The sequence below is a fragment of the Microcaecilia unicolor genome, chromosome 6, assembly GCF_901765095.1.
Source record: "Microcaecilia unicolor chromosome 6, aMicUni1.1, whole genome shotgun sequence".
Taxonomy (NCBI): Eukaryota; Metazoa; Chordata; class Amphibia; order Gymnophiona; family Siphonopidae; genus Microcaecilia; species Microcaecilia unicolor.
Genome location: NC_044036.1, coordinates 54260626 through 54287133, shown reverse-complemented (window position 1 = coordinate 54287133; position 26508 = coordinate 54260626). Strand labels below are relative to the sequence as shown.

General features: G+C 40.5%; 1 protein-coding gene across 6 annotated transcripts in view; it reads left to right on the top strand.

Moving 5' to 3' along the window:
- Positions 1-26508, top strand: part of ZZZ3 (zinc finger ZZ-type containing 3) — a 152338-nt gene that overhangs the window by 30140 nt on the left and 95690 nt on the right. For 3 of the 6 annotated variants that reach the window (XM_030205408.1, XM_030205402.1, XM_030205404.1), the window contains 2 exons: positions 11041-11178; positions 12906-14431. In XM_030205408.1, the coding sequence (XP_030061268.1) occupies positions 12936-14431 (1496 nt within the window). In that variant the 5' untranslated portion in view covers positions 11041-11178; positions 12906-12935. Of the gene's footprint in view, positions 1-11040; positions 11179-11595; positions 12376-12905; positions 14432-26508 lie in introns of those variants that run through there. The other 3 variants (XM_030205405.1, XM_030205403.1, XM_030205407.1) reach the window with 3 other exon arrangements.

Sequence of the window (26508 nt, the reverse complement as noted above, 5' to 3'; positions counted from 1 at the left end):
TTCTATAGTGGACTCCAAAGCAACACCATCCACTCCTCTTAAAAGGACTAAAGATCATAAGCTGCTAATTCCTGTCCTTACACAATTTACTACCCTTCCCCCTCTCCTATCCCCCATACTTTCCTAGATTCTCAATCTCCTCAGTAGCCTAACTCTTTCCCCTACTCCTGTTTCTCCTCTCCCCCATACACAAAATGTACTGTAGTCCATGCCCCATTCTCCTCTTCCTCCTTTTTGGTCCTCCTCCTAACTCCTTCAGGATGACCCAGCATCAGGCCACCCACTAAATATTGGTCAAACCCAGAAATGATGATGTGGTAAACTGGGCCAACCCCCAAGTGCAGCAGTGATATTGGAGAGGTATATAGGTGGAAGAGACACAGTAAATGGGTAAACAGGCGGTTTCCTTAGCGTCTCTCCAGAACAGCCCAGCGAGAGACTGATGGGTTGTGCATGCCTTCCAGCAGGTGGAGACAGAGAATTCTGACTCAGAGAGAGCCAATAAGAGCCCTTGCCAGGAATAGAAAGATCCAGTATCCTCGGTCTCCAGCAGGTGGAAGGTGGTGAGCCCTTTCAGTCTCTCTCTTTTCCTTTCTTTCTTTCTTCTAAGTTGGTCTGTTTAAAAAAAAAATAATAATAATAAATAATGTTAGTTTCCTTCTGTGCATTTGTTTTGAGCCTGGTTAATTGAAGCAGAGGTCCAAGGGGGTCTCTTGTTGCCTTGGGGGGTGTTACACCCGGGTGGCTGGGTCCCTCCCCCCCCCCCCACCTACCCTCCGGTATGAGCACAGTGTATGCTTGAACTGGCAGAATCTCAGATTCTTCAGGGGAAAAGTAAGGGAGAGGTAGCCGCATTTGGATTTAAAAAAAAAAAAGACTTTTCATACAAAGTGGCTCTCCTAGCTTTGCTTACTGTTCGTGGTGGTACAGGCTCTTTTTCAGCATCGCTGGTTCACTGGTGGTGGTTAAACTAATTAAATAAAGGCCGCCAAAGGAAGAGTGCAGGGAGACCAGCCATTTTGCAGTCTGTCCTGCCAGCATGGCAGAAAAGCGATGCTATGCTGTGTGTCAGCGCCGCGGTGTTGGAGGAAATGGCAGATGTAAGTTCTGCACCACGATCGACAGCGCTTCAGATCCGGATCCCTCTCCCGTGGCGATGCCAGCTTTATCTTTGGGGGGCACAGAATCCTCCATGAGCAAGGATGCACCAGTGGCTCTGGTTTTGGTGGGGAACAACCTCCATTTTGTCTTCCTCCACAGAGTCTGAGAAGCCTATTTCCCGACCCCCTGCTCAAGTTCAGACGCAGTCTACAGATCTTTCTTTCTTGCCTGCTAGTTCTGAGGGTTCCCCCCCAGAATTTGTGATGCAATTGTATAAAGCCTTCCTGCTTCAGAAGTTGGGTCATTCGGGGGTTCATTCTAGGAGGAGATTAGCAGACAGATGCTGCCATCTAAGAGACTTAGGGGCTCTTGGGAGCTGGAAGAGGACTTCGAGTCTGATCTAGATCTCAAAATGCCCTCACTGGAGCAGTCAGACTTAGCTCAGGGGGACTTTGCAGATGAGGACCCTTCTTATGTGTATTCGGGGACGGATACCCTTATCCTGGGTGAGGATCCTTCTGGGATAAGCATTTTTTCACAAGGAGGATCTACAGGAGTTGATATCCTCTATTTTGAGTTTCGAGAGGAGGAAGAATCTACTGTCGCAGAGGCTCCTCGCAAAGTGGATCTCTTATTAAAGGGAGTTTGTAAACCGGGTAAGACTTTTCCCATGCATCAGGATATCAGGGACATTATCCGAACACAGTAGGATGCTCCAGATTCAGTTTTTATAGCGTCGTCCTGAAGCCCCCTGTAGTAGATGCAGTAGGCTCGGCAGTCACAAAGCGCAATACAGTGCCGGTAGATGGAGGCACTGCTCTTAAGGATGTTCAGGATCGACGTTTGGAGACATTGCTGAAGAGTAGCTTTGATGTGTCCAACTTGACAGTGCAGGCAGCCATCTATGGGTCTCTGGTGGTTGGGCTTGCTTTAGATGGTCAGAAAGAGTTCTGGATAGGTATTCAGACGATCTGGCTTCCATAGATGCTGAGATGGCTAAGCTGGAGATGGGTTCTGCCTTTCTAGCAAACGCCTTATATGATTTGCTGCGGGCTTTGGCCAAATCTGTGGCCTTGGGGATGGCGGCTAGGAGATCTCTTTGGCTTAGAGGTTGGTCTGCTGATGCTGCTTCTAAGTCAAAGCTCAGTAAGTTCCCTTTTCAAGGCTCTCTGTTGTTCAGCGAGGACCTGGACAAGCTGGTTCGCAGTCTTGGGGAAACCAAAGTTCTCAGGCTCCCAGAAGATCGGCCCACAGCTTCGTGCCGTGGGGTGTTGTCAAGCCGGGGTCATGGTTATGATTTTTGTTGCTTCCGTTCGGGTAAGTCAGTTCTGGTGCAACGCTCTTGTTTTTTCCAAACCTCTGCGACAGTACATTCTTTCGTGGGGCCTGTAGAGGAAACAGAGACACCAGAGCCTCGTTCAAGTCCCCCTCTCGTCCTTCTCAATGAGGGTGTCGGGGCCCAGCCTCTGGTTCCAGTGGGAGCGCGTTTGGTGCAGTTTTTCAGAGGTGGGCCCAGATTACCTCCGACCAGTGGGCACTAGAGATTATTCGATAAGGGTACGCCTTAGAACTTAACGTGTCTGCTTCTGGATACATTTCTGGAGTCTCCCTGCTAGTCTTTTGTCAAGGTGACTATCATCAGGGATACTCTGAAAAGGCTGTCTTTTCTCCATGCCATTTGTCTCGTCCCCTCGGAGGAACTCAGGCAGGGTCGGTATTCCATTTACTTTGTGGTCCCCAAAAAGGAAGGTTCTTTTAGACTCATTCTAGACCTCAAAGCGGTCAATTGGGCCCTCAAAGTTTCCACCTTCGGTATGGAGACCTTTCGATCGGTCATCGTGGTGGTCCGGCCCAGGGAATTTTTTGTTCACCCATATTTAACCCAGTGGTATGAGGCAGAAGTACATATATCGGTACTGGGTAAAGGAAAAACAATAAATATTGGTTTTATTCCTTTTTAGGTTTCTTTCCAAAAGGAAAGAAGACTTATGAAATTGCCATGTTTGCGTATTCATGTGTGTCACACTGTCCTCCTGCATAACTATTGATGTCCTTTTGAATGCTGAATTTTGAGAAGAATATAGTCCTTCCCACCTCCACTCATCCCCCCCCTAGTCCTAGATCCATACATGTGTGGATTGTGAATACACACCTCCCCCCCCCCCCCAGTTCTAGATCCATCCATTCATGGATCGTGAATGCACATTGTGTGTGTGGCCTGGAAAACAGACAGTACTTTCATGTGAAACATCTTGTATTAAATGCATCTGGTTTGTAAAAATTAAAACAATGAATTTATAAAACTAATGGTTGCCCTGTGGGTGGGTATTCTTAAGTACTATATCAGGAAATGCCTGTAGCTTTTTCATGCAGGTATACTGTTTGTGTATAGATCTTCATGAAAGACTTGTTGTCCAATGCACGTAAATTAAGGGTCAGATGTAATTCAGTGCAAGCACATTAACTCATAATGAAAGGCTTCAGTTTCCCTTCCTGTATTTCTTTCGACTGGGCTGTGCTGTATTAGAATGATTTATATAAAACAATTTTACTGTCATTTTCAACAAACATAGTTTGAAACACAAAGAAACTTCTCCCTTCTGAAGGGGTGTATAATGGGGATTCAGTTTACAGAATAAGATACAAATAGCTAGTGTATAGAATGTGCTTGTACAAATTGCTGAGTAATGTAGATTACAGCTTGAGAGAGAAAGCAGCATGCAGTGGGTCCCATTTCCAGTGTGTGTGTTTGGGGGGGGGGGGGGGAATCTGATATTGTGTTAACAAAGAAGTTTGTAGCTGAGTTTGACCACTCAAACCAAATACTGTGTAAAAATCAACTTGATCATTAATCAAGTTTATGAAAGAGAAACCAAATATTAAAAAAAAAAACCTAACTTCGTAGACTTAAAACAGGAGGGGGAGTGGGTTGACAGATAATATCTATTAGAAACTACTGTTAAGATTTTGAGGGTGTTAATAGATGAGGGGTTCTTCATGGAGATGCAAGTAAATGTATTACTTAAACATACCTTTACAACTTGGAGGAAATTGAAAAGAATTAAAAATATGTATTTGATTTGAACTATTCTGATTAGTGGTACACTCATTACTTTTATCTCAGACTAGTGTAACATCATATACTAAGGATGTCATTATTTACGATGAAAATTATGCCCCATGCAAAATGTGGCAGTTCATATGACATTCTCAGCCCATAAATACGATAGTTTCTTCATTTCTTTTGCAGCTTCACTGGTTTATGCCTAATTTCTGTGAGGAGAGAAAGAAATGTTTGTATTATTCCTTCTGCTTTGCTTTTATGTGTCAAGTTGATAGGTGACCATGATAAATGCAGTGCTACCTTAAGGAACTGATTTATTAAACTTTCACTGACTACAAACCCAGAATGGGAAAAAAGCCATACTAAATAAGTGTCTAAAGCAGCTGGCTTTAGATCTCAGAGAGTATTCTCCCCACATCTCCCACCATTTGAGTTAGTTACTGTGGACAACTTTGGGTGTGGGGTGGAGGAGAAGCAAGAGGTTTCAGCTGCTGGCTTCTGAGTTTTGGGGCTGGCTCAGATTCAGTGAAAATTTGTCAAGGCTTGAGTTTTAACTTTATATAGTTACTCTGTTTAATGTAAAAATTTCCAGTGCTAAATATCCCTTGTCTTTGCTCTGAAATGTTTCTCATTGAGGATTCTTGCAGATTACACGTAGGGTAACTGTCCAGATGTTTGGTGCTTCATCATTCTACTTGAGTCACTATCAGGCTCATTTTCAAAGCACTTAGCCTCCCAAGGTTCCATAGAAACCTATGGAACTTAGCCTCCCAAAGTGCTTTGAAAATATGCCTCTTTGGAACATAGCAGCCTGAATATTGGGTGGATGTGCCTGGCAAGATCCCAGAGCAGCAAAACAGACTTCATGTTGCTGATCCCAGAAACAAGCAGTGACTTTCTCAAGTCCATCCTAATAATGGCCCATGAACCTCTCTCCTTTAGGAAACCATCCAAGACTTTTTCAGACACCACTAAGCTAACTGCTCCTACCACATTCTCTGGCAGTAAATTTCAACCACACATTGCATGACTAAATATTCTCTGGTTTGATTTAAATTTACTATCCAGTAGCTTTATTTCATGCCCTTAGTCTTAATATTTTTTGAAAGAGCAAATGAGCAACTTGTGTACCTGCTGTACTCCACTCAATATTTTATAGACTATCATATCTCCCCTCAGCCATCTTTCTTCAAGCTAAAGAGCCGTGGCTACTTTAGCCCTTCCTCATAGATCTGCCAGTTAGTGTAAACGGTATATTTAATCTTAATAAACATAAACATAGAGAAGTCGTCCCATCTCCTTTATCATTTTTGTTGCGCTTCTCTGTACTTTTTCTAATTCTGCTATTTCTTTTTTGAGATGCGATGACCAGAATTTCACGTAGTATTTGAGATGTGGTTGCACTATGCAGTGATACAAAGGCATTATAACATACTCATTTTTATTTTACACAATATTCAAGGTGTGGTTGCACCATGCAGTGATACAGAGGCATTATAACATACTCATTTGTATTTTCCATTCCTTTTCTTAACTTCTAACATTCTGTTTGCTTTCTTAGACGCCTCTGCATACTGAGCTTTCCCTGGCTAGTCAGGCGCTTTAACATTCTCTGCCTGGCCTTTAAAGTGATCTAAGGTTTACCACCATTGTATCTTTAGAGAGAGGTTATCCTGCTAATTATCTTGTCCATTCATTTAGTTCCACCCATAGAGCATGACGAGGGGATGAGGACAAAGCCGATGGGGACAGGGACAAACCTTATCCCTGTTTCGTTTTCTAAAAGCTTGAGGCTAGCCTTAAACGGACTGTTTCAACTAGATGGAACAGCATCTATAAAATGCTAGTATCGATATGTAAAAACTTAACATATTAGACAACTAGCAACTGAATTCAATGGTAAAAAAACTGCAGAAACTGCTTTTAGATTTAAATGAAGCACTGTTAACTGTTTGCCTATTTGCGGATGATACTAAGATCTGTAACAGAGTGGACACCCGGGAGGGAGTGGAAAACATGAAAAAGGATCTGAGGAAGCTAGAAGAATGGTCTAACGTTTGGCAATTAAAATTCAATGCGAAGAAATGCAAAGTGATGCACTTAGGGAATAGAAATCCACGGGAGACGTATGTGTTAGGTGGGGAGAGTCCGATAGGTACGGGCGGAGAGAGGGATCTTGGGGTGATAGTATCTGAGGATTTGAAGGCGACGAAACAGTGTGACAAGGCTGTGGCTGTAGCTAGAAGGTTGTTAGGCTGTATAGAGAGAGATGTGACCAGCAGAAGAAAGGGGGTGTTGATGCCCCTGTATAAGTCGTTGGTGAAGCCCCACCTGGAGTATTGTGTTCAGTTTTGGAGGCTGTATCTTGTTAAGGATGTAAAAAGAATTGAAGCGGTGCAAAGAAAGCTACGAGAATGGTATGGGGTTTGCGTTACAAGACGTATGAGGAGAGACTTGCTGAACTAAACATGTATACTCTGGAGGAAAGGAGAAACAGGGGTGATATGATACAGACTTTCAAATATTTGAAAGGTATTAATCCGCAAACGAACCTTTTCCGGAGATGGGAAGATGGTAGAACGAGAGGACATGAAATGAGATTGAAGGGGGGCAGACTCAAGAAAAATGTCAGGAAGTATTTTTTCACGGAGAGAATAGTGGATGCTTGGAATGCCCTCCCGCGGGAGGTGGTGGAAATGAAAACGGTAACGGAATTCAAACATGCGTGGGATAAGCATAAAGGAATCCTGTGCCGAAGGAATGGATCCTCAGGAGCTTAGTCAAGTTCGGGAGGCGGGGCTGGAGGTTGGGAGGCGGGGATAGTGCTGGGCAGACTTATACGGTCTGTGCCAGAGCCGATGGTTGGGAGGCGGGAATAGTGCTGGGCAGACTTATACGGTCTGTGCCCTGAAGAGCACAGGTACAAATCAAAGTAGGGTATACACAAAAAGCAGCAAATATGAGTTATCTTGTTGGGCAGACTGGATGGACCGTGCAGGTCTTTTTCTGCCGTCATCTACTATGTTACTATGACCTCATTTGTGTCTTACACAAGAATAGCCATACTAGGTCTATCTGGCTCAGTATCATGTTTCCAATAGTGGCCAATCCAGGTCTTAAGTACCTGGCAGAAATCCAAATGGTAGCAACATTCCATGGTGTCAATCCCAGAGCAAGCAGTGGCTTCCCCATGCCCGTCTCAATAACAGTCTATGGACTTTTCCTCCAAGAACTTGTGCAAACCTTTGTGTTTAAACCCTGATATTCTAACTGCTTTGAAGTAGAAACAAGTCTTGTCTGCTGATCAGACTCCTACCATCCACAATGTCCTTCCATCACATTCCCAGTTGCTCTAGCATCTTACTGTTACTGCAACAGATTCATCCATTGTTGTTGGCATTGAGGAGCATTTCCAACACGTAATTGACACTTATTTTCCTGTTCATCCACTACATAGTTCTACACCCATGTTTGAAAGACAATTCAATTATCTTTCAGTTGATATAAAAACACAGGCAGCTGAATCTTCGAGAAAGTTGTACCAAAACCAGATCGAAATGGAAGGCTCGAGTCCATCAAGAACTCAGGATCCTCCATAATCCACATTCCCAGAAAGTGTCAGAACTGTGGAAGAGTCCCCTCTCCAAAAGAATGAAAATGAACGTTAGCAGTTTTACGAGCGACTTTTATGGAATATTGCATACTTTGAAGTCTATTGTTAATGAATTGGACAGTTATTTATGTTCAAGTAATACAGGTTATGATGATTAGATTTTTAGGAAAACCAAGCAAACATGCGATCCTATGCATTCCTGCTACCAGCATGTCGGCTGAGAGGACATTTTCTATTGCAGGAAGGACTGTGGATGGATGGAAAGGGATGGAAAACAAGCATGAGGGTGTTACAATGCCGTTATATCGCTCCATGGTGCGACCGCACCTGGAGTATTGTGTTCAGTTCTGGTCGCCTCATCTCAAAAAAAGATATAAAGGAATTGGAGAAAGTGCAGAGAAGGGCGACGAAAATGATAAAAGGGATGACTACCTTATGAGGAGAGGTTAAGACGGCTAGGACTCTTTAGCCTGGAGAAAAGGCGGCTGAGGGGTGATATGATAGAGGTCTACAAAATAATGAGTGGGGTAGAGCGGACAGATGTGAAGCGTTTGTTTACGCTTTCTAACAATAATAAAACTAGGGGACACAAGATGAAATTAGAATGTGGTAGGTTTAAAACAAATTGGAGAAAGTTTTTCTTTACTCAGCATGTGGTTAGACTCTGGAACTCATTGCCGGAGAAGGTAGTGACGGCAGCTGGCCTTGCTGAGTTTAAAGGGGGTCTGGACAGATTCCTGAAGGAAAAGTCCATGGATTGTTATTAAATTTTGGGTTTTTGCCAGGTTCTTGGGGCCTGGATTGGCCGCTGTCGGAGACAGAGTACTGGGCTTGATGGACCTTTGGTCTTTTCCCAGCGTGGCAGTGCTTATGTACTTATGAAGACAGGAGAGCTAGATTGAATCCTGAGATGATTGATGACTTATTATTCATCTATAGATTAAAAAATCTTACATTGCTTCATAGGGCATTTCTCTCCCCTGCTAGGGCATAAAGAGCAGTTTGTATTTTTTCCTCCTGGGCATTTTAACAGGGTGGATTAGGGTTCCTTGGTGTAAAGAAGTCAGATATTGTTGCGGTTGAAGGGTAGAAGCGGGGGGTTATTTCAGTTGCTCATTGTTTTCTATTTGTGATTTATGTCGTACAGAATATCATTTCTTTTTATACTTTAATAACAAAAAGATTTGAATATGAAATCATAAGTGTTCGAGGCTTGTGCAGATGGGGACTGAACCTGCTGATATGGGGTTAGGTTAGGGACAGCCCGCAGGGATGGGGACAACCTTTGTACCTGTGTCGTTCTCTAGTGGTCAGGCTGGTGTTGAGAGGCCATTTTTTGATAGCGCCCTTTAATTTGAAATGATTTACCAAAGGAATTGTTGGTTGAAGGACTAATTATGTCGGTCTTTTTTTCTTTTTTTTTTTTTTTTTTGAACAGGCATAAATCTGCAGTGTTCAAAGTACTAGGTCAAAATGTTTAAGTAAAAGTAAAAATAAATGTATATTTTAATTCTTGAGTAAAAGTACGTTGAAGAAGACTTTTAAAAAATTTACTTGAGTAAAAGCAAAAAATGTACTGCCTAATATAATATTTTTTGAGTAAAAGTACTGTTAACTACAGTGAATGCAACTACCACTTTTATCCCAACAATTTTATTGCGCTACAATTCAATTTGCTTTGCTTTTAGTAAAACTAAATTTTGAAAATGACTGTCGCACATGTGAATGCGCTTGTGAGTCTTTGTTTAAATCTTTTTTATTAGAAATATTACAGAGAAAATACAACAAGTCATAAGTTTTCATGATAGTGAACTAAATGTACAGACCGCTAGTCTCAGTGTCAAACAAAAGATGACCAGATAACACTCTACAACCCCGCTCCTCCCCAATCCCTTCCCTTCCCAATTGCAGCTACATAAGAAACTAATTTAACAGTCGACTGTGGGCTGGACTGTCACCCAGAAATGCTCCCAAATTTTCTGAAAAGCTTCCCCTTGCACTGAAGAAATGTTGACAATTGCAAGGCATTCCATGGAAAGCAAAGATATCATTTGGATCCACCACATCGCCAAAGTGGGAGCAACAGGAGTCTGCCGACGGAGTGGAATTACTCGTGCCATCAACACCAGATGACAAACTTGCGGAATCTGCGGGATAGTGGTCGAGGAAGTTGAAAAATAGCAAACAGCAATGAAGGATGGAAAAGCAGCGCATGGCCCCACTGTGCTGCAGCATTGTCCACAACATGGTGCCAGAAAATTTGAAGAAGACAGTTCCAAAACATTGACCAAGTGTAGCAGGAGTGTGATTGCATTTGAGGCAAGCGCCCGATGCAGGAAATGCTCATTGTCAGGCTCAAGCTGGTGAGATACAGCATCTAAAATTATGACAATCCGAGTGTAAAACGTAAGAGTGTGTCAACTAGAAAACATTTCACGTAATCTTTTGTGATGTTTTCTATTTGGCACGCTCTTACGTTTTGCACTCGGATTGTCATAATTTTAGATGCTGTATCACTTGATTCTCTACCCCATATGTTTACAATTATCAGTGACTGAGAGAATCTGTTTAACTCCTGAAGCAGGTTCTTGTGGCACTGAAACACAAGATTGCGTCAAGTCTATTTTTAATAAACCTGCTGTTTTGGAAGCACACAGGTTGTAATAATAAAATACAATTATCAAACTCTGTTGCTATTTGAATTAGGAGTGTAGTTCTGCAATGAACTCTGATATGACAAAAAAGATTGCAGAATTGGTTTGTGTATGTGAATGGGAGTGCTTGGTTATGTGTATGGTGAGAACGAGGAGATGTGGATGGGGTGATGTTGAATGTAGGAATGTCTAGCTTGGAATGTGCGCATGCTGCTTGCCTCCGCCTTCCTCCCCACCCCACCTTTTAACATTGCCTACCACTGTCTCCATTCTTTGAATACTAACCAAATGCTTTGACTTTACATACCTGAGAGGTTTCTATTTTCTTATAGCAATCTAAATTGGGTTACTTTCCCTTTTGGAGAATATTTTTCCCCATATGGATGGATGGATGGACAGATGGTCTTATTTTACATAATTCTTTACGACATTCAGTGTCGTAAAATATAGCAACCCCCCCCCCGCAAAAACAAAACCCCTGAAAGCAGCAAATCCAAAAATCAGTTGGTCTGTAAGCTATATAGATTTATGATCTGAAATGACATTTGTACATTGCTGAAAAGATCTCTTCTGACTATTATACTTATAAGTTTCTTTTATGGTTTCAGGTTCTGCAGCTGAAACGTGTATGAATTGAATTGCTCTCAGTATTTCCTTCTGCGGTTTGATGTAATTAAATTATTGGATCTTGCCAGTTGAAGAACGTGGACCTTTAAGGATGGGATTCGGTGTTTACTGCTCATTATGTGACTGCAAATGTTTTATATATCAGTTTTGATTTTATTTCACTTTTAGTGCTTATAACGAAGTTTAAATGTTATATTCTTTCATTCTGTTGCAATATGCTAAGTTGTATTTTGTGTACCCAGTAATGCATAGTTGATATTCAAAAAGCATTGCAAATTTTTGTGACTCAAAAACTTGCCCTTGTGCAGAGTTTCAGCTTTGGCATCAAACAGAATAAAGTTTTAATCTAGTTTTCTTAAAAACAGATGAACTACTATATATGTATATGTGTATAAATGATCTAAAATATTTTAAAAGGAACAAACAAAACTCAATTTGATATGCACCTCTAATTGATGACATGCTCTCTAGTGGCATGCAAACCTCTGTGATTACCTGATAAGTCCCATGGGGGGGGGGGGTTATAGGGGGATGAGCACCAGGAAAGAAACTTGAGCCATAAAGAAAATTGTTTTCATATTTTTAAGACATTTAAGTATATCTTATGCTATACTGTAATGCTTTTATGTTTTCAAAGAACATTTCATCTTTTTGAGATGGCTATGTTTTCAGATACCTCTTTCAGGCTGATTGAGTTTGAAGCAGTTCCAAAATGAAAGATGTATTCAGACATTGAGTTTCATTAATTTATTTTGGGGTTTTTTTTTAATAACATTACTGACTCAGTCATTCACAATGGTTTAGAACTGCTAAAAATAACACCCGTACCAACTAATAAAGAAATCCTAACACAAGCATAACCCACACATTCAACACACTCACTTATACATTGCTATATGCATCTGTATTTAATTTGTGCACTATAGATGCATAGTATTCATTTTTTGCACTTATTTTTGCCTGGTCATTTATTTGTGCTAAATATTACATCAGCCAATGTTTCCTACCTGTAGTGTTTTATATAAAATATAGACTGTATAAATGTGTTAATTGTGTGTTGAGCATGTATGATTTTCATGCATGATTGGTAGGAAGATTTCTTTAGAGGAATGAAGGAATGAAAGATTGGTTTTATATTGCATTTGACTGAGATGTGATTTTGTATTCGTAGCATTAAGTCTGGCTTGAGCTCCCAAGTAGGCTGCCCCTGAATGAAAGCAAATTGAAATGAAAACTGATAACATCAAATTAAATTCCTATCTACAAAGAGATGCAGTCTTCAGTTAGAATACTCTATTTTTGAGACTGGTCTGCTGGTAAAATATTTTCATGTCCATTTTGACATTTCTCATTTCTAGCTGTCCAGATACAGCAGGGAGGAAGGAACAGGCATAAAAGGTTGATGGTACAGTGTAGCCTATCAATTTATAATACAGTATGTTTATATGATTTTTTTAAACCACTTGTATCCTTTTTTCTTTCTCCTGCCCTGTTGAGCCTCGAATTGTCATGCTCAGAAGATCAAAAAACCTTGCCAGCCCTAATGCTGGAGGGTGTTAGTTGTGAGATGCACCCTTAATGCTGCTAGTTAATCTTCAGACTCTAGCACTGAAGCAGCAGCAGTCTTTCTTTCTTTCTTCCCTTGGGGCTTTGCCTGTACCACCACCTTGGCATACATAGGTCTAACTGCCTGTCAGACTTCCTGAGCCTACATTAGAGTTCTGTGGCTTGAGTCATGGAGATTGCATAAATTCCAATTTTGATTGACCCTCTTGCATTCAGGCATTTGAGTTACTATGAATTATGACATGCATTTTAATTCTTGTTTTTCTCTTATTTTATTAAGGTTTCCTAATGAGTGGATCATGCCGAACACATGCTAGGTATTTTCCATAGTATGGCTGCTTCTCGTTCTACTCGTGTCACAAGATCAACAGTGGGGATAAATGGCCTGGATGAAAATTTTTGTGGTCGAACCTTAAGAAATCGTAGTATTGCTCATCCAGAAGACGTTCCTCCCCATTCCTTATTGCGATCCAAATCACCAAAGAAGAGACCTGAACCTGTACAGCCTCAAAAAGGTGGTAACTGTGGAAAGAGTGCTGACTTAAAACTGCAAAGCGTTCGTGAATCCTGGATAAACCCCAAAAAGAGGGGACTGTCTACTTCCGAGAAGGATAATGCTGAGAAAGAGATTGTGGATAATTGTGAGAAAAAGCAGACAGAAACGTCGCCAGTTTTGAAACGGAGCAAACGATTACGTTCTGAGGTAATAAACTGCTCAGAAGAAGATTCTCCTGTGAAGACTGAAAAGGAAGAGAAGAAGAATTTGCTTTTGGACAAGGATGCAGACTCTCCCGGGAGAAAGCAAGCTCATCAAAGTCTTTTATTGGATGATGGTGTCAAAAGGGTGAATGCCTGTGAGGAAGTAGTTAATAACTCATTGGATGAAGAAGAGTCAAACTATCAAATGGTCAATGGAGTTGATGAAAAGAACTCCACTGCTCTGAACTGTGATGACTGTGAACTTGCTGGGAACACTAAACAAAATAGTACTAGTGTTGGTTCCTCTGTGCCTAAGGAACAAACAGCAGAAAATGGAGATTTGTTTGCCCCTTCTTCATTGTTGTTCAATAGCAGCAAAGAAAACCCTGATTCTGACCACAGTGTGCCTTGCACAAATTCTCAAGAGCAGGTAAATTTAGAGGACCATAAACTAGTAAATGACTGCCTGCCTAATGATCATGCTTATCAGGCAAGCGAGCCAGCAACTGCTTCTTGTGCAGAAATCCACTCGTCAGTAAGAGATTTTGAGGAAGAAGTTGATGTGGTGGGAGATAGTAGTGCCTCAAAGGAGCAGTGTACTGAGAACACCCCCAGTAACCTGAATCCTGACCATGATAGTACAGCAATCTCAGGGGAACCTGAACCATTATCTGGGCTGGAGTGTACATCAGCTCAAACGGCATCTTTACCGGAACCTCAAGAAAATAGGTACACACTGAGAACTTCACCTAGAAGGGCTGCTTGTACAAAAGGAAGCCCTTACAAAAGTATCTCTCCTTGCAGGGAAAATGGACCAGATGAGAAGGATAAGCTAAACTCTGACAAGAATGTAGCCTCAAGTATTGACGATAGTGGGTCTCCTGTAGACTCTGAAGAAGTTGATCAGACTGAAAAGGAGGCAGGCTGCATTTCTGAAGGATGTGCAGATGATGGCGTAACAAAGCAACCCCCAGAGGCGAGACTGATTACTGGATATATGCCATCTGCCAAAGAGTGTGCCAGTCTGCAGACCACAGAAGAGGAGGAAGAAGATCCAGATGTGTATTACTTTGAATCAGATCATGTGGCATTGAAACACAACAAAGAGTATGTGTAACCATGGTAACCATGATTTCTGCACTTGATTTTTTTCTTTAACGAAAACAGATCTTGATTTTATAATAGTGTCTTAAGTTACGTTATGGCCACAGTTTAATACCATCTTCTCACCTAGTTTCCCCATCTCAACCTCCATGATATATTCTTTAGATTCATATTATGAAGTTGCCTTTATAGTAAGCAGCATAAAGGTTTAATGCAAATTAATTTCAGAAACCTATAAAAGAAAAGAAAACCATGGTAGATCAGCTGCTAGCTTGTTAAAACAAAAATCAGAATATGGAGTGAAAATGAGTGCTGACAAAAGTTGATGAGAAAATAGAAAGTTAATTGACAAACCCAGGTAACTGTCTTTCATTATGTCTGATGGTAGCTGTCACTGTTAGCAATACTGTAGCCATATTAATCTTGCTGCAGATTTAAGAAATAAAAAAATCAGTAAATAGTTGTAGATTATACCCTTTTTTTATTAGCTCCACTGAGGGTGCTTTAAAAGACAGACTGTTGGAAAATTTCTCCCTTTGTCAGATGAGATGGCAGGGTTGATTTGTATGTTGCATCTGAAAGGCAAATGTTAGAATTTAGTGCAGAGTTTCCTAGAAATGCCCTGGGGACTCTGTAGACGATTGGGTTTTCAGGATATTCACAATTAATTTGTATTAGAGAATGTTACCTATTCTAGATCTTCAGAGCATGAGATAAGTCTGCATTTATTAAAGATGCCGAATAGGTAACATCTCATTCATATTTATTCTGGGTATTCTGAAATTGACTGGCTTTGGGGTCCCCATGACAGGTTTGGAAAATGTTGATTTATTATGTGAGAATAATTTGAATAATAATTGTTCGTTCAGAAAACAAAATGAGGTAGATGAATGTGTCTGAGGTTACTGCTGGATATTGAAAGTCTGCCACTTTCTCTTTCTGTACTTGTTCAGCCAAATTTTGGAGTGCTGGCAGAAACAGTGGTGTTAATTATGACTGAGACTTTAATTTTTATGGGATATAGAGTTTAGGGTTTTTTTCCTACCTTTTCGTTAAAAATTGAAATAGTCTAACACATTCATTTCTTCATTTGACTCACTAGGGTATTATTACACAAGAACCAAAGGCAGAGTGTATTGATTTTTTTTCATTTGCTATAGAGATTCTACCATAAATAACCACCTTTAAAAATAAAATCTGTGATTGTAAAATGCAAACACCTTTTTTTAATCAGTTTTACCACACATCTTTGAAAGCAGCAGGTTGTCATCTTCTTTTCACACAGATTGTTTAGGCATTTTGTAATGTCAGCACTTAGATCAGGAGTTCAACTTCAACTGTAAATGCAGTTTTAGAGAAATCAAACAAAGTTAATACTAACATCCCAGAGAGCTGCTTCACAATCAATCGTAAGAGTGAGAAATTACCATTCATAGTTAAGTGATGACTTGAATTTCCACAGGAATTTAAATTTCATATTGATTTTTGTTGTCTCTTATAATGAAGTTTGCCTAATATTTGCAATGTCTTGGAAAGTGTTCCCAGCAAGCCTAATTTGTTGAGGCATTCGGATGAAGATGTCAGACTGATGCTGAAGGTCTTGTGTGTTTTTGTTTAGATTTTGCTTATTTATATATTAAAGAAATATTGGAATGGCATCAGAGTATCAGGCTGGTTTCATAAGGTTTGTGTTGCAAATATGTTACTGTATATGTTCATAATTTCTTGTTATAATGTGAGTGATACTGTTACTTTTGATGGCCGAGCTGCTGTGACGTGGCATCAGCGTATAAAAAAGCTTAGCGGTCACACGATTGTCTAAAAAATATTACTTTTGGATCAAAATTCCAATTGGTATTCAGCTGTGAGATTGCAACAAACTAATCAAATTGTCTTGCAGAATTTTCCTTTTCCAAGACAATTTTGCACTGTTTTCTTTTGATGTGCAATGTGGCCAAGTCTGAAACAAATTGTGCTACTAATGAGAAGAATGCCGCAATTGTTTCTTCTTTTTCAGTATTTCAAGTAGTGTGGCGATACATGGTTTCTTCTTTTATTTATGGCATTTATATTATGATTATACAAGTAGTTATATAGTTGTGGTATAATTTAACTTTATCCTCAGTTAAAGCTTGTCTTATTAGTTTGTATTCCTCCTTCAGTTCCAGAAAACAAATATTAGTGGAAATGCTAGAAAATGTTGGTATTTAGATTAATGGCAGGGTCCACTAAGCTGCTGTAGGAAGAATTTTCTATCAGCAAGCAGGTACAAGCTAGGTACACTAGTGGGTGATGCCATCTGGTGGAATATCTCTCGCAGAGCTCAGACCTAAGTTTAAATTTCTGGGCATGTGTGGTCTTTCAAACAAAACAGAGAATCTGCCAGGCTGTTTTATGTTGTAAGAAATTGTAATTGTAAGAAAGTAACCTACAAAACAATCCATACTGCTAACTTTTTCATATCAAGGCACTAAAATGTGAAACTCCGTACCTAAAACCATCAAATGCACTGATGATTATTTGTTATTCCAAAGTCTATTGAAAACTAACTTCTTCAGTCTAGCCTTTAAGGAAATAAGTATTCTTGTCAAATAAACTCATGTCATTAATTTTTACCTCATCCCACCTCCCACTACTCCTGTCTTTCCTAGCCCTTTCCCTATCATTAAGGGCTTCATTTACAAAGCCACCAGTGATTCCTGCACAGTGAATGAGAGGAAGCCCATAGGAATTGAATGGGCTTCCTCTCATTTGCTGCACCGGGAATTAGTAGCATAGCTTTGTAAAAGACCCCCTAAGTATTACATCTGTCCATAACTCAAGTTTTACTGGTCTAACATTGTATGATGTATTTTACTTTCTGTTAATATGTTTTGAACATATTCATGGTTTTCTAATTCTTATGTACACCACATTGAACCTGAGTTCTTCTCGGGCTAATGTGGGAAATGAAGGAATGAATAAATAAATAAATAAATAAATAAATATTGTGAACCAAAAGCAACTTTCAGATGTATTGATATAAATGGGGAGAAAAAGACCTCAGACACCCAAATATATTGGTATATGGGTCACACCTAATATCGGTTGCTCCATGCCATTGATTAGTCTAAACAAAACTCCATATAAATTGTTACTTTAAAATTAAAAAGAATTCTTAAAGTATTTTTTCTATATCTGTAATTCTGCCCATCATTCAGTGTGCCATTTTTACAGTTAATCTAAAACAATATGAACTAATTGAGTACTTAACTTTCAAGCCGAACAAGGCTACCGTTTTAACTTTGTGGCTTCTTCAGGGACTGCAAAATAGCAATTCTTATGCTCAATAGCTGTTCCAGTTCTGAACAGAAGAGTAACAGCATTAGAATCACAATAAGAATGCCCATTGAAAAACTGAATACCTAAAACTTAACAGCTTACAATTCTGGAGCCAGCTTCTCTTATTGCCCATGATAGAAAATGCCATTTGTGTTTAAATAAGCAACCAACGGAGGTGAAAAGCCAATCAGCTTCACTGGCCAAGTTGAACAGACAGTATTTTGTCACTGCCAAATCTTAGTAGTAATAAAAATCAAGTTAAATTCAATATTCTGTCAGTGTTCCCAAATAAACTTCTGCCGTGCAAAGAAACCTTGTTTATTCCTTGTATTTAAATCAAATGGACATAATAGAGAAAAAATATCTTTTCTGCTCTCTTAGTGGGATTGGAACTCCTTCATTGCTGGACTCACTTCAATCCTAAACAAAAGAGCTGTTGCACTGCAGTGTCACTCAATTTGCACATCAAATTTCTCAGTTGTTGAACTAATTAAGGTGTTGGTAAGAACAAAGTAATCTTTAGAAGTCTCTAATCTAAAACTCTTACTTCAGGACTTGAACTTCATTGCTGAACGATCAGCTCGTATAAATAAATAGATCTTTAAGCTGTTATGCTATAAAACATTTTAAATCTATAAATTTGTGCTCAAAATTCACATTTATTTATTTATTTAGAACATTTATATACCACATAATCCCAACAGAGCAGGCTCTTTGTGGCTAACAATATATAGAGGATGAACAACTTGCTGCATCTTAAATTAGATCTGTGTTCCTCTCGTCCTAACTCATAAAGGTCTAGTAGTCTGACCAATGTAGTATTTGTTGCAAAGACATTGGATAGCATACACTATATGGTCTGATTTACAATTAGTGAACCATCTCAATTCATATTTTCTATTGTCTTGAAAATTGCCAAATTCTTTAATTTGTAGAGTCAAGTCGTAGCCTTGCACGTGCCACATTTGTAATGGCTTGATGGCATGTTTGATCTTTTTGGCATATTGTCAGGAAATACAGCAGGACACAATTTCTTTTACATTTTTTTTTATCTCTAGAAAAAAGTATACGTAAAGCAGATGAAGTGTTATATTTCCCAGTGTTTCTTTATGATGATAGCTACTTGTGTTCCTTGGACAGAATATTTAAGTACACAAATCTGAGTGTTTATGCTAGGTTCCAGATGTTATTTTTGAACTAACAAGAAATCATGATTATTATATCTTGGCCCTCTATGTGCCATTTTCACAACATGTTTTGGATAATCTCTTTGTTTCAATTTATTTTTTAATGTTTTAGCTTGTTTAAAATCATCAATAGCTGAACAATTCTGCCTAATTCTTAACATCTGTGAATATGGCAAATTATTTTTCAACCGAATAGGATGATAACTGTCATAATGTAAGATTGTTCCTATCCATAGGCTTTTCATAAACCTTTATCTGAAAAGAATTTTGTGTTTACGTAATTTCAATATCCAGAAAATTGATTTTTACATGTATTTACAAATATCATACGAACTTCCACTAAACTAATATTGAAAATCTTTAAAATATAACTGTAATATGGATTATAACGCACAGTGCTTAACACACCTCATTCAACATAACTCTGTTTTTAGAATGGAGGAAAAGACCTAAAAAAAAGTCTGCAAGGGGCGTGTCAAGATGGCGCCGTGAGCGGACACGTTTGAAGAGAGCTCCGACCTTCTCCCTCTAAAACTAAATTTCCTCGTTCCAAATGCCGCATACTAAACGGAAAGGGACGCTCCGCGGGCTTCCCTTACCTTCGGGAACATCTACCCCAGTGGGACAGGGTCTCGAGCGCTTCTTCCCCGCTCTTTCTCGAGGAGGCGGTGCGGAATCCTTGCCGGGGGGAGCCAGTGAAGCGGTCCCCCCACTGGAGGCAGAAACATCACTTTCCTCGCCATGCTCGACAGCTCCTCCGTGTCCTGCAACAAACGCCAGTTGCTTGGGGTCTACTCTGGAGTCCGGAAGGGGCAAATCGGAGAGGCCCACAAGGGAACTTGACTGTGCTGGGATAACAGTGATTGCAGGAAGAGAAACGGAGGTGAATTTAGAAAGGATTTGGCTGAAGCTACTGGATATAGAGAAAACCTTGGGACAGTCCTCGGCAGAGGTAAAATCTTTAAATTTACAGTGAAGGAGGTGAAGGACTCCCTGAACATGATTAAACAAGATTTTTCCACACAAATTGAGGCCTTACAGAGAGAGACAAAGCAGACAGAAGATTTCAAGGTGGCTGTGATTAAAGATAATCTAAATATTAGAAGGAAGATAGAGCAAATGGAGAACTTTAATAGGAGATTTTTTTTTTGTTACATTTGTACCCCGCACTTTCCCACTCATGGCAGACTCAATGCGGCTTACATGGGGCAATGGAGGATTAAGTGACTTGCCCAGAGTCACAAGGAGCTGCCTGTGCCTGAAGTTGGAATTGAACTCCGTTCCTCAGTTCCCCAGGACCAAAGTCCACCACCCTAACCACTAGGCCACACCTCCACTTACGCGTTTTGAATTTTCCTAGATTGATGGGTGTATCCCGAAAGGACATGTTTGTAAGATTCTTAAAAGAAAACTTGAATTTTCCACAGGAAGTTGTTCCTCCATTAAATAAAATTTATTATATACCTAGTACAATGAAAAAAATAGAAGGAGAAAAATCAAATGATTTACAAAATATCACAGCTATTTTGGAGCACTCTATGGATGACGTAATTGAAAGAGGAACGTTGATAGCTTCATTTGTGTTTCAACAGGACTTAAATGCAATAATGAGGTTATACTTTAAATCAACTAATCGTATTTTTGCTGGTCAAAAAATTTGGCTTTACCCCGATGTGACTAAGTCAACTCAGGAAAAAAGAAAAATGTTTCTCTCTAGGAGGTCAAAAGTAATAGGCTTAGGGGGAATCCTTCCTCCTGGCTTTTCCGTTTAAATGTCTCATAAGGTTAAATCAGATAAAATATGTTTTTTATGTTCCTGATCATTACTACTACTATTTGACATTTCTAAAGCGCTACTAGGGTTACGCAGCACTGTATAATATAACATAGAAGGACAGTCCCTGCTCGAAGAGCTTACAATCTAATGGACAAATGTACAGACAATCAAGTAGTGGCAGTCAAATTGGGGCAGTCTAAGGTTAGGTGCCGAAGGCAACATTGAAGAGGTGGGCTTTGAGCAAGGATTTGAAGATGGGTAGGGAGGGGGCTTGGCGTAGGGCCACAGGAAGTTGATTCCACGCATAGGGTGAGGTGAGGCAGAATGGGCGGAGCCTGGAGTTGATCAGCTTAAGTCCTTTCTAGAAACTGAACATTGTCAGAGTTAAGAGAAAAGTTGAGAATAACAACGTCATCATTTTTGTGGAAATTATTTTATATTTTGAATGTTGTAATACTTCACTAATTCCTGCCCCCCTTTTTTTTCTATATTTTGAGGGCTAAGGAAGCCAATCTGTAGGAGTGTATGTGGAGAATAAGGATATTCCTGTAATAATTGTTTTGATTTTATGGCTGTGTTTAGCTTGATAGTATGTTATGTCTGTTAAAGTGCATATAATTAATAAAAATTATAAATTACAAAAAAAAAAAGTCTGCGGTACTCATCGAAATTTCATTGATATGAAGTATGGCTACTTATCATTGGCCAAAAAACCTCTATCTTATTTTAATCTTACATGCAAAAATATTTTTATATTGTTTGTTTCATAAAATTGCTTCAGCATAACATACAGTTCAATATAACATGAAGCACACTTATCATCTTAGTCCCAACAGGGTTCAATTTCACCCTTGAATTTCTCAAGGGGATATAACATACTCTGCTGTCATTTTTATTCATACTGTGTTCTGCTTCAGCGAAGCACATTATATCCCTTGAGAAAGCCATGGGCGAAATGAGACATCTGCTCCAAAGGTGTTTGGATTTGTGCATTTACTTTGTTTTATAAAATATGCACTAACATTGCAATTCCACCCTTGATCCTCAATGCACAGATTTTGTAAAAGTAGAAGCAGACTTTCCTTTCTTGTGGTTATGTAATTTTATAAAAGTTTTTGTCTGTATGTACAACAGCTTTATATGTGGAAAAAGCTTTATAAAATTGTCCTCTAAGAATCTGTGTGTGAAGAAGCAACATGAGGGATACTCCAAGGTGGTGTGAGTTTAATTTGAGACTTCCAGGCCTGGAAGAGAGAGGAGAATTGCTGACCTGGTGCATGGAGGAGGCAGTGAGAGTGAACAGAGGCAGTGCTTCAAAATAGCACGTTGAGCTGCTGATATTATCCAGGTGGCCCAGCAGGAACCAGGAAGAAGAATAAAAGCCAGCAAGCCTCTGCACCACTCAGAGAGGAGAGTAGCTGACCTAGGCCCAGATGCACAAAACTTTAACGACCCTTTAACGAAGAAATTGCCAACCGTTGCATGTACTAAAGCCCATTTTTCGAGGACCGTAGCAGCTAACGAAAATGGAATGCAGATGAGCAATTAGTGTAGAAACCCTTTTGAAATGACATGCACTAACGTTTTCCGATTGGTTTAACGAAGGAAAACGCCGAGAAATCTAACGAGAGGTCTGTACGTCTCGTTAGGGCTCTCCGGCTAAAAACTCTAATGTAGAACTTAAAAAAAAAAAGAACAAGGGGGGTGAAAACACGAGCCAGGGGCATCCTTTACTGACGCCCTAGGCCGCCGCTGCTCCCGCTCTCTCTCCAAGCAATCCAGAAGTTAAAAAATAAAGGACCGGGAGGGGGCAAAGGCACTCGTCAGGAGCATCCTGTTTGAACGGCCTTGCCCCCCCCCCCCACCCCGTCCGAGGTCGCCGCTGCTCCCCGCATTATAAATTTAAAAAGCAAAACGAAGAAATCCTTACTTTAGAAGCCCCGGCCGGCCCCCCTCCATTCCTCTCTACTCTTCTGTCAACCCCACAGCTCCGCCTCCTGACACCCTCCGCCCTGAGCCCCGCCTCCTCCGCGGGTCGTCGCCGCCATTCTCCCCCCCCCTCCATCGGGCCCCCCTCCCTCTTACCGGGCCCGTGCAGCACCTCTCACCTCTATGTGAAGGTGCTGCACGGGCAAGAAGATCAGCTGATGCCTCTGTCTTCGCCCATTCTTCCTTCACGTCTCTCTCTCCTTTTGGGCCCGCCCCCCTCTGACGTAAGTAACCAACGTAGGTTACTTACGTCAGACAAGGGCGGGCCCAAGAGGAAAGGACGTCCTCCTTTGCTCCTGGGCCCGCCCTTGTCTAACGTTAGTAACCTATGTTGGTTACTTACGTCAGACGGGGGCGGGCCCAAAAGGAGAGAGACGTGAAGGAAGAATGGGCGAAGACAGAGGCGTCAGCTGATCTTCTTGCCCGTGCAGCACCTTCACATAGAGGTAAGAGGGAGGGGGGCCCGATTAGGGGGGGGGAATGGCGGCGACGACCCGCGGAGGAGGCGGGGCACAGGGCGGAGGGTGTCAGGAGGCGGAGCTGTGGGGTTGACAGAAGAGTAGAGAGGAATGGAGGGGGGCCGGCCGGGGCTTCTAAAGTCAGGATTTCTTCGTTTTGCTTTTTAAATTTATAATGCGGGGAGCGCCTTTGCCCCCTCCCGGTCCTTTTTTGACTTTTGTTTTTATTTTGGGAGCCACGTGTTTGTTTTTTTTTGTTTTGACAGTGGCATGCGCAGAACAACCAGCATAACGCTTGGCTGCTCTGCGCATGCTTGAGGGGCCTTTTACCGACGGGGATTACGGACTATTGATACCTTGTACTTTTCAATACCGCATCGAACATTTCTGAGCTGTTTTTTTACTGGATTCTTCGTTTTTTAAAATTCGCTAAGTACTTTTATGATTTTTATTTTTTTACGTTTGGTTGATGCATCTGGGCCCTAGTGCATGAAGGGGGCAGGGAGATTGAATAGGGCAGTGCTGAAGAACAGCACATCAGGCTGCTGATGTCATAAAGGTGGCCTGGCAAGAAGAAGAATAAAATCCATCGACCCTGAGGCGTGGCCAAAGGGGCATGCCCTAAGGGGCACGCCAGGCCCCTTGTGAGCCACTTTGGAGCCTTGGTGGGCCTAAAAACTCTGGTCAGTAGCTATCTGGTTGTATTTTTTATCTAAAGGAGTGGAGGAGTAGCCTAGTGGTTTGTGCAGTGGACTTTGATCCTGGGGAACTGAGTTCAATTCCCATTGCAGCTCCTTGTGACTCTAGGCAAGTCACTTAACCCTCCATTGCCCCTGGTACAAAATAAGTACCTGAATATATGTAAACCGCTTTGAATGTAGTTGCAAAAACCTCAGAAAGGTGATATATCGAGTCCCATTTCCATTTCCCTAAAGTACTTTTGAGGTTTATTACTATTATGGGGAAACATAAGGTGAAACTTAGGTTTCTGGCTGTTAGTACTCCTTAAGTATTGGGTTCAGTAGAGAAACATTTGGCGCCTATAAATGACAGTTTTCCTCCTAATCTGGGCCTAGACTCGGGTGCCTCCTTAAGTTTAGGGGAGAGGCATTCCCCTAATCCACCTACTACTTCCACCTACTACTTTTTCCTCTCCTTGTTGGCAGTTTATCCCCAAAAGGTTTTTTTTTCCCCTGTGGAGGGTGGACCTCAAGCACAAATGTCACATCAGGTGCCAGCAGCGAGTAAAATTTTCTGCTGAAGTGCCATTCTTTCAAGGTAACTTTTCAGAGATTTTATACTTGATGTTTTAATGGTTGTTAAAGAACTGAAGCAATATTAGAAGGTCCCGGACAACAACTTTGTGACTTTTCACAACAAGTAGTTTCTAAAGTGGAAGGAATGGATAGCGAATTAATTTTATTGGATAATTCTGTTAAAAAAACAAAACAAAAAAAACTGAATCTTACATTGGGCTTTGCATCAAGCTGAAACATGTAGGATAAAGAATAGTTTGACCCTACATAGACCGAGTTGTTAAAGAATCAGATTAGAGCAAATAATTTAAGATTTCTAAATGTTCCTGCCTGTCTGCTGTTACCATATTCTCCAGCAACAAGTTCCACAGCTTATGGACTGAGTGAAAAAAATATTTCCTCCTATTTGTTTGAAAAATATTTCCATGCAACTTCATTGAATGTACTCTAGTCTTTGTACTTCTTGACAGAGTAAATTGATTCATTTCTACTCATTCTACACCACTGAGGATTTTGTAGACCTCAATCATATCTCCTCTTTGCCATCTCTTCTCCAAGCTGAAGAGCCCTAACCTTGTTAGCTTTTCTTCATATGAGAGGAGTTCTATCCCCTTTATCATTTTGGTCACTCTTCTTTTGAACCTTTTCTAATTCCACTATGAGGCTTATTTTCAAAGCACTTAGCCTCCCAAAGTTCCATAGAAACCTATGGAACTTAGCCTCCCAAAGTGCTTTGAAAATATGCCTCTATATCTTTTTTGAGATACAGCGACCAGAACTGAATGCAATGCTTAAGGAGAGATTGCACCATGGAGCGATACAGAGGCATTATAATAATCCTGGTCTTATTTTGCATCCATTTCCTAATAATTCCTAGCATCCTGTTGCTATTTTGGCAGCTGCACACTAGGCAGAGAATTTCAGCGTATTGCCTACAATGACACCTAGATCTTTTTCTTGGGTGCTGACTCCCAAGGTGTGGACCCTAGCATCAGGTAACGATTCTGATATTTTTCCCAATGTACATCACTTTGCATTTGTTCACATTGAATGTCATTTACCATTTGGATGCTGAGCCTTCCAATTTCCTAAGGTCTTCCTGCAATTTCACAGTCTGCATATGTTTTAAGAACTTTGAATGGTTTTGTGTCATCTACAAATTTAATCACCTCACTTGCCATTCCAATTTCCAGATCATTCATAAATATGTTAAATAGCACTGATCCCAGTACAGATCCCTGCGATACTCTACTATTCACCATCCATTGCGAAAAGCACTGCTCTTTGTTTTCTGTCCAATAACCAATTCCTAATCCACAACAGAGCATTGCCTCCTATCCCATGACTCTAATTTTCTCAGGAGTCTCTCATGAGGAACTTTGTCAAAAGCTTTCTGAAACTCTGGTTACACTATATCAACCGGCTCACCATTATTATTATTATTATTTATTACACTTGTACCCCGCGCTTTCCCACATACAGCAGGTTCAATGCGGCTTACATACCGAAGAAAAAAAAAAAAAGCATTATCCACATGTTTATTCACACCTTCAAAGAAATGAAGCAAATTGGTGAGACAAGACTTCTCTTGGCTGAATTTTTGCTGACTCTGTCCCATTAAATCATGTTTATCTATGTGTTCTTTAATTTTATTCATTATATTTTTCACTATTTTGACTGTCACTAATGCCAGGCTTACTGGTCTGTAATTTCCCAGATCACCTGTGGAACCCTTTTAACAAATCGGCATTACACTGGCCACCCTCCAGTCTTCAACTACTATGGGCATTTTTAACGACAGGTTACAGTTCACTTTACAGCTGATCAGCAATTTCATGTTTGATTTCTTTCCATACCATAGGGTGCATGCCATCTGGTCCAGGTGATTACTTTCTTTAGTTTGACGGTTTGGCTTGGTACGTCTTCCAGGTTCAAAGAGATTTCTTTCTATTCCTCTACATTATCACCTTTAAAAAACAATTCTGGTATGGGTAGATCTTTTACATCTTCTTCTGTAAAGACCGAAGCAAAGGATTCAGTCTCTCTGCTATGGCCTTGTCCTCCATGAGCGTCCCTTTTGCTTCTTCATGAT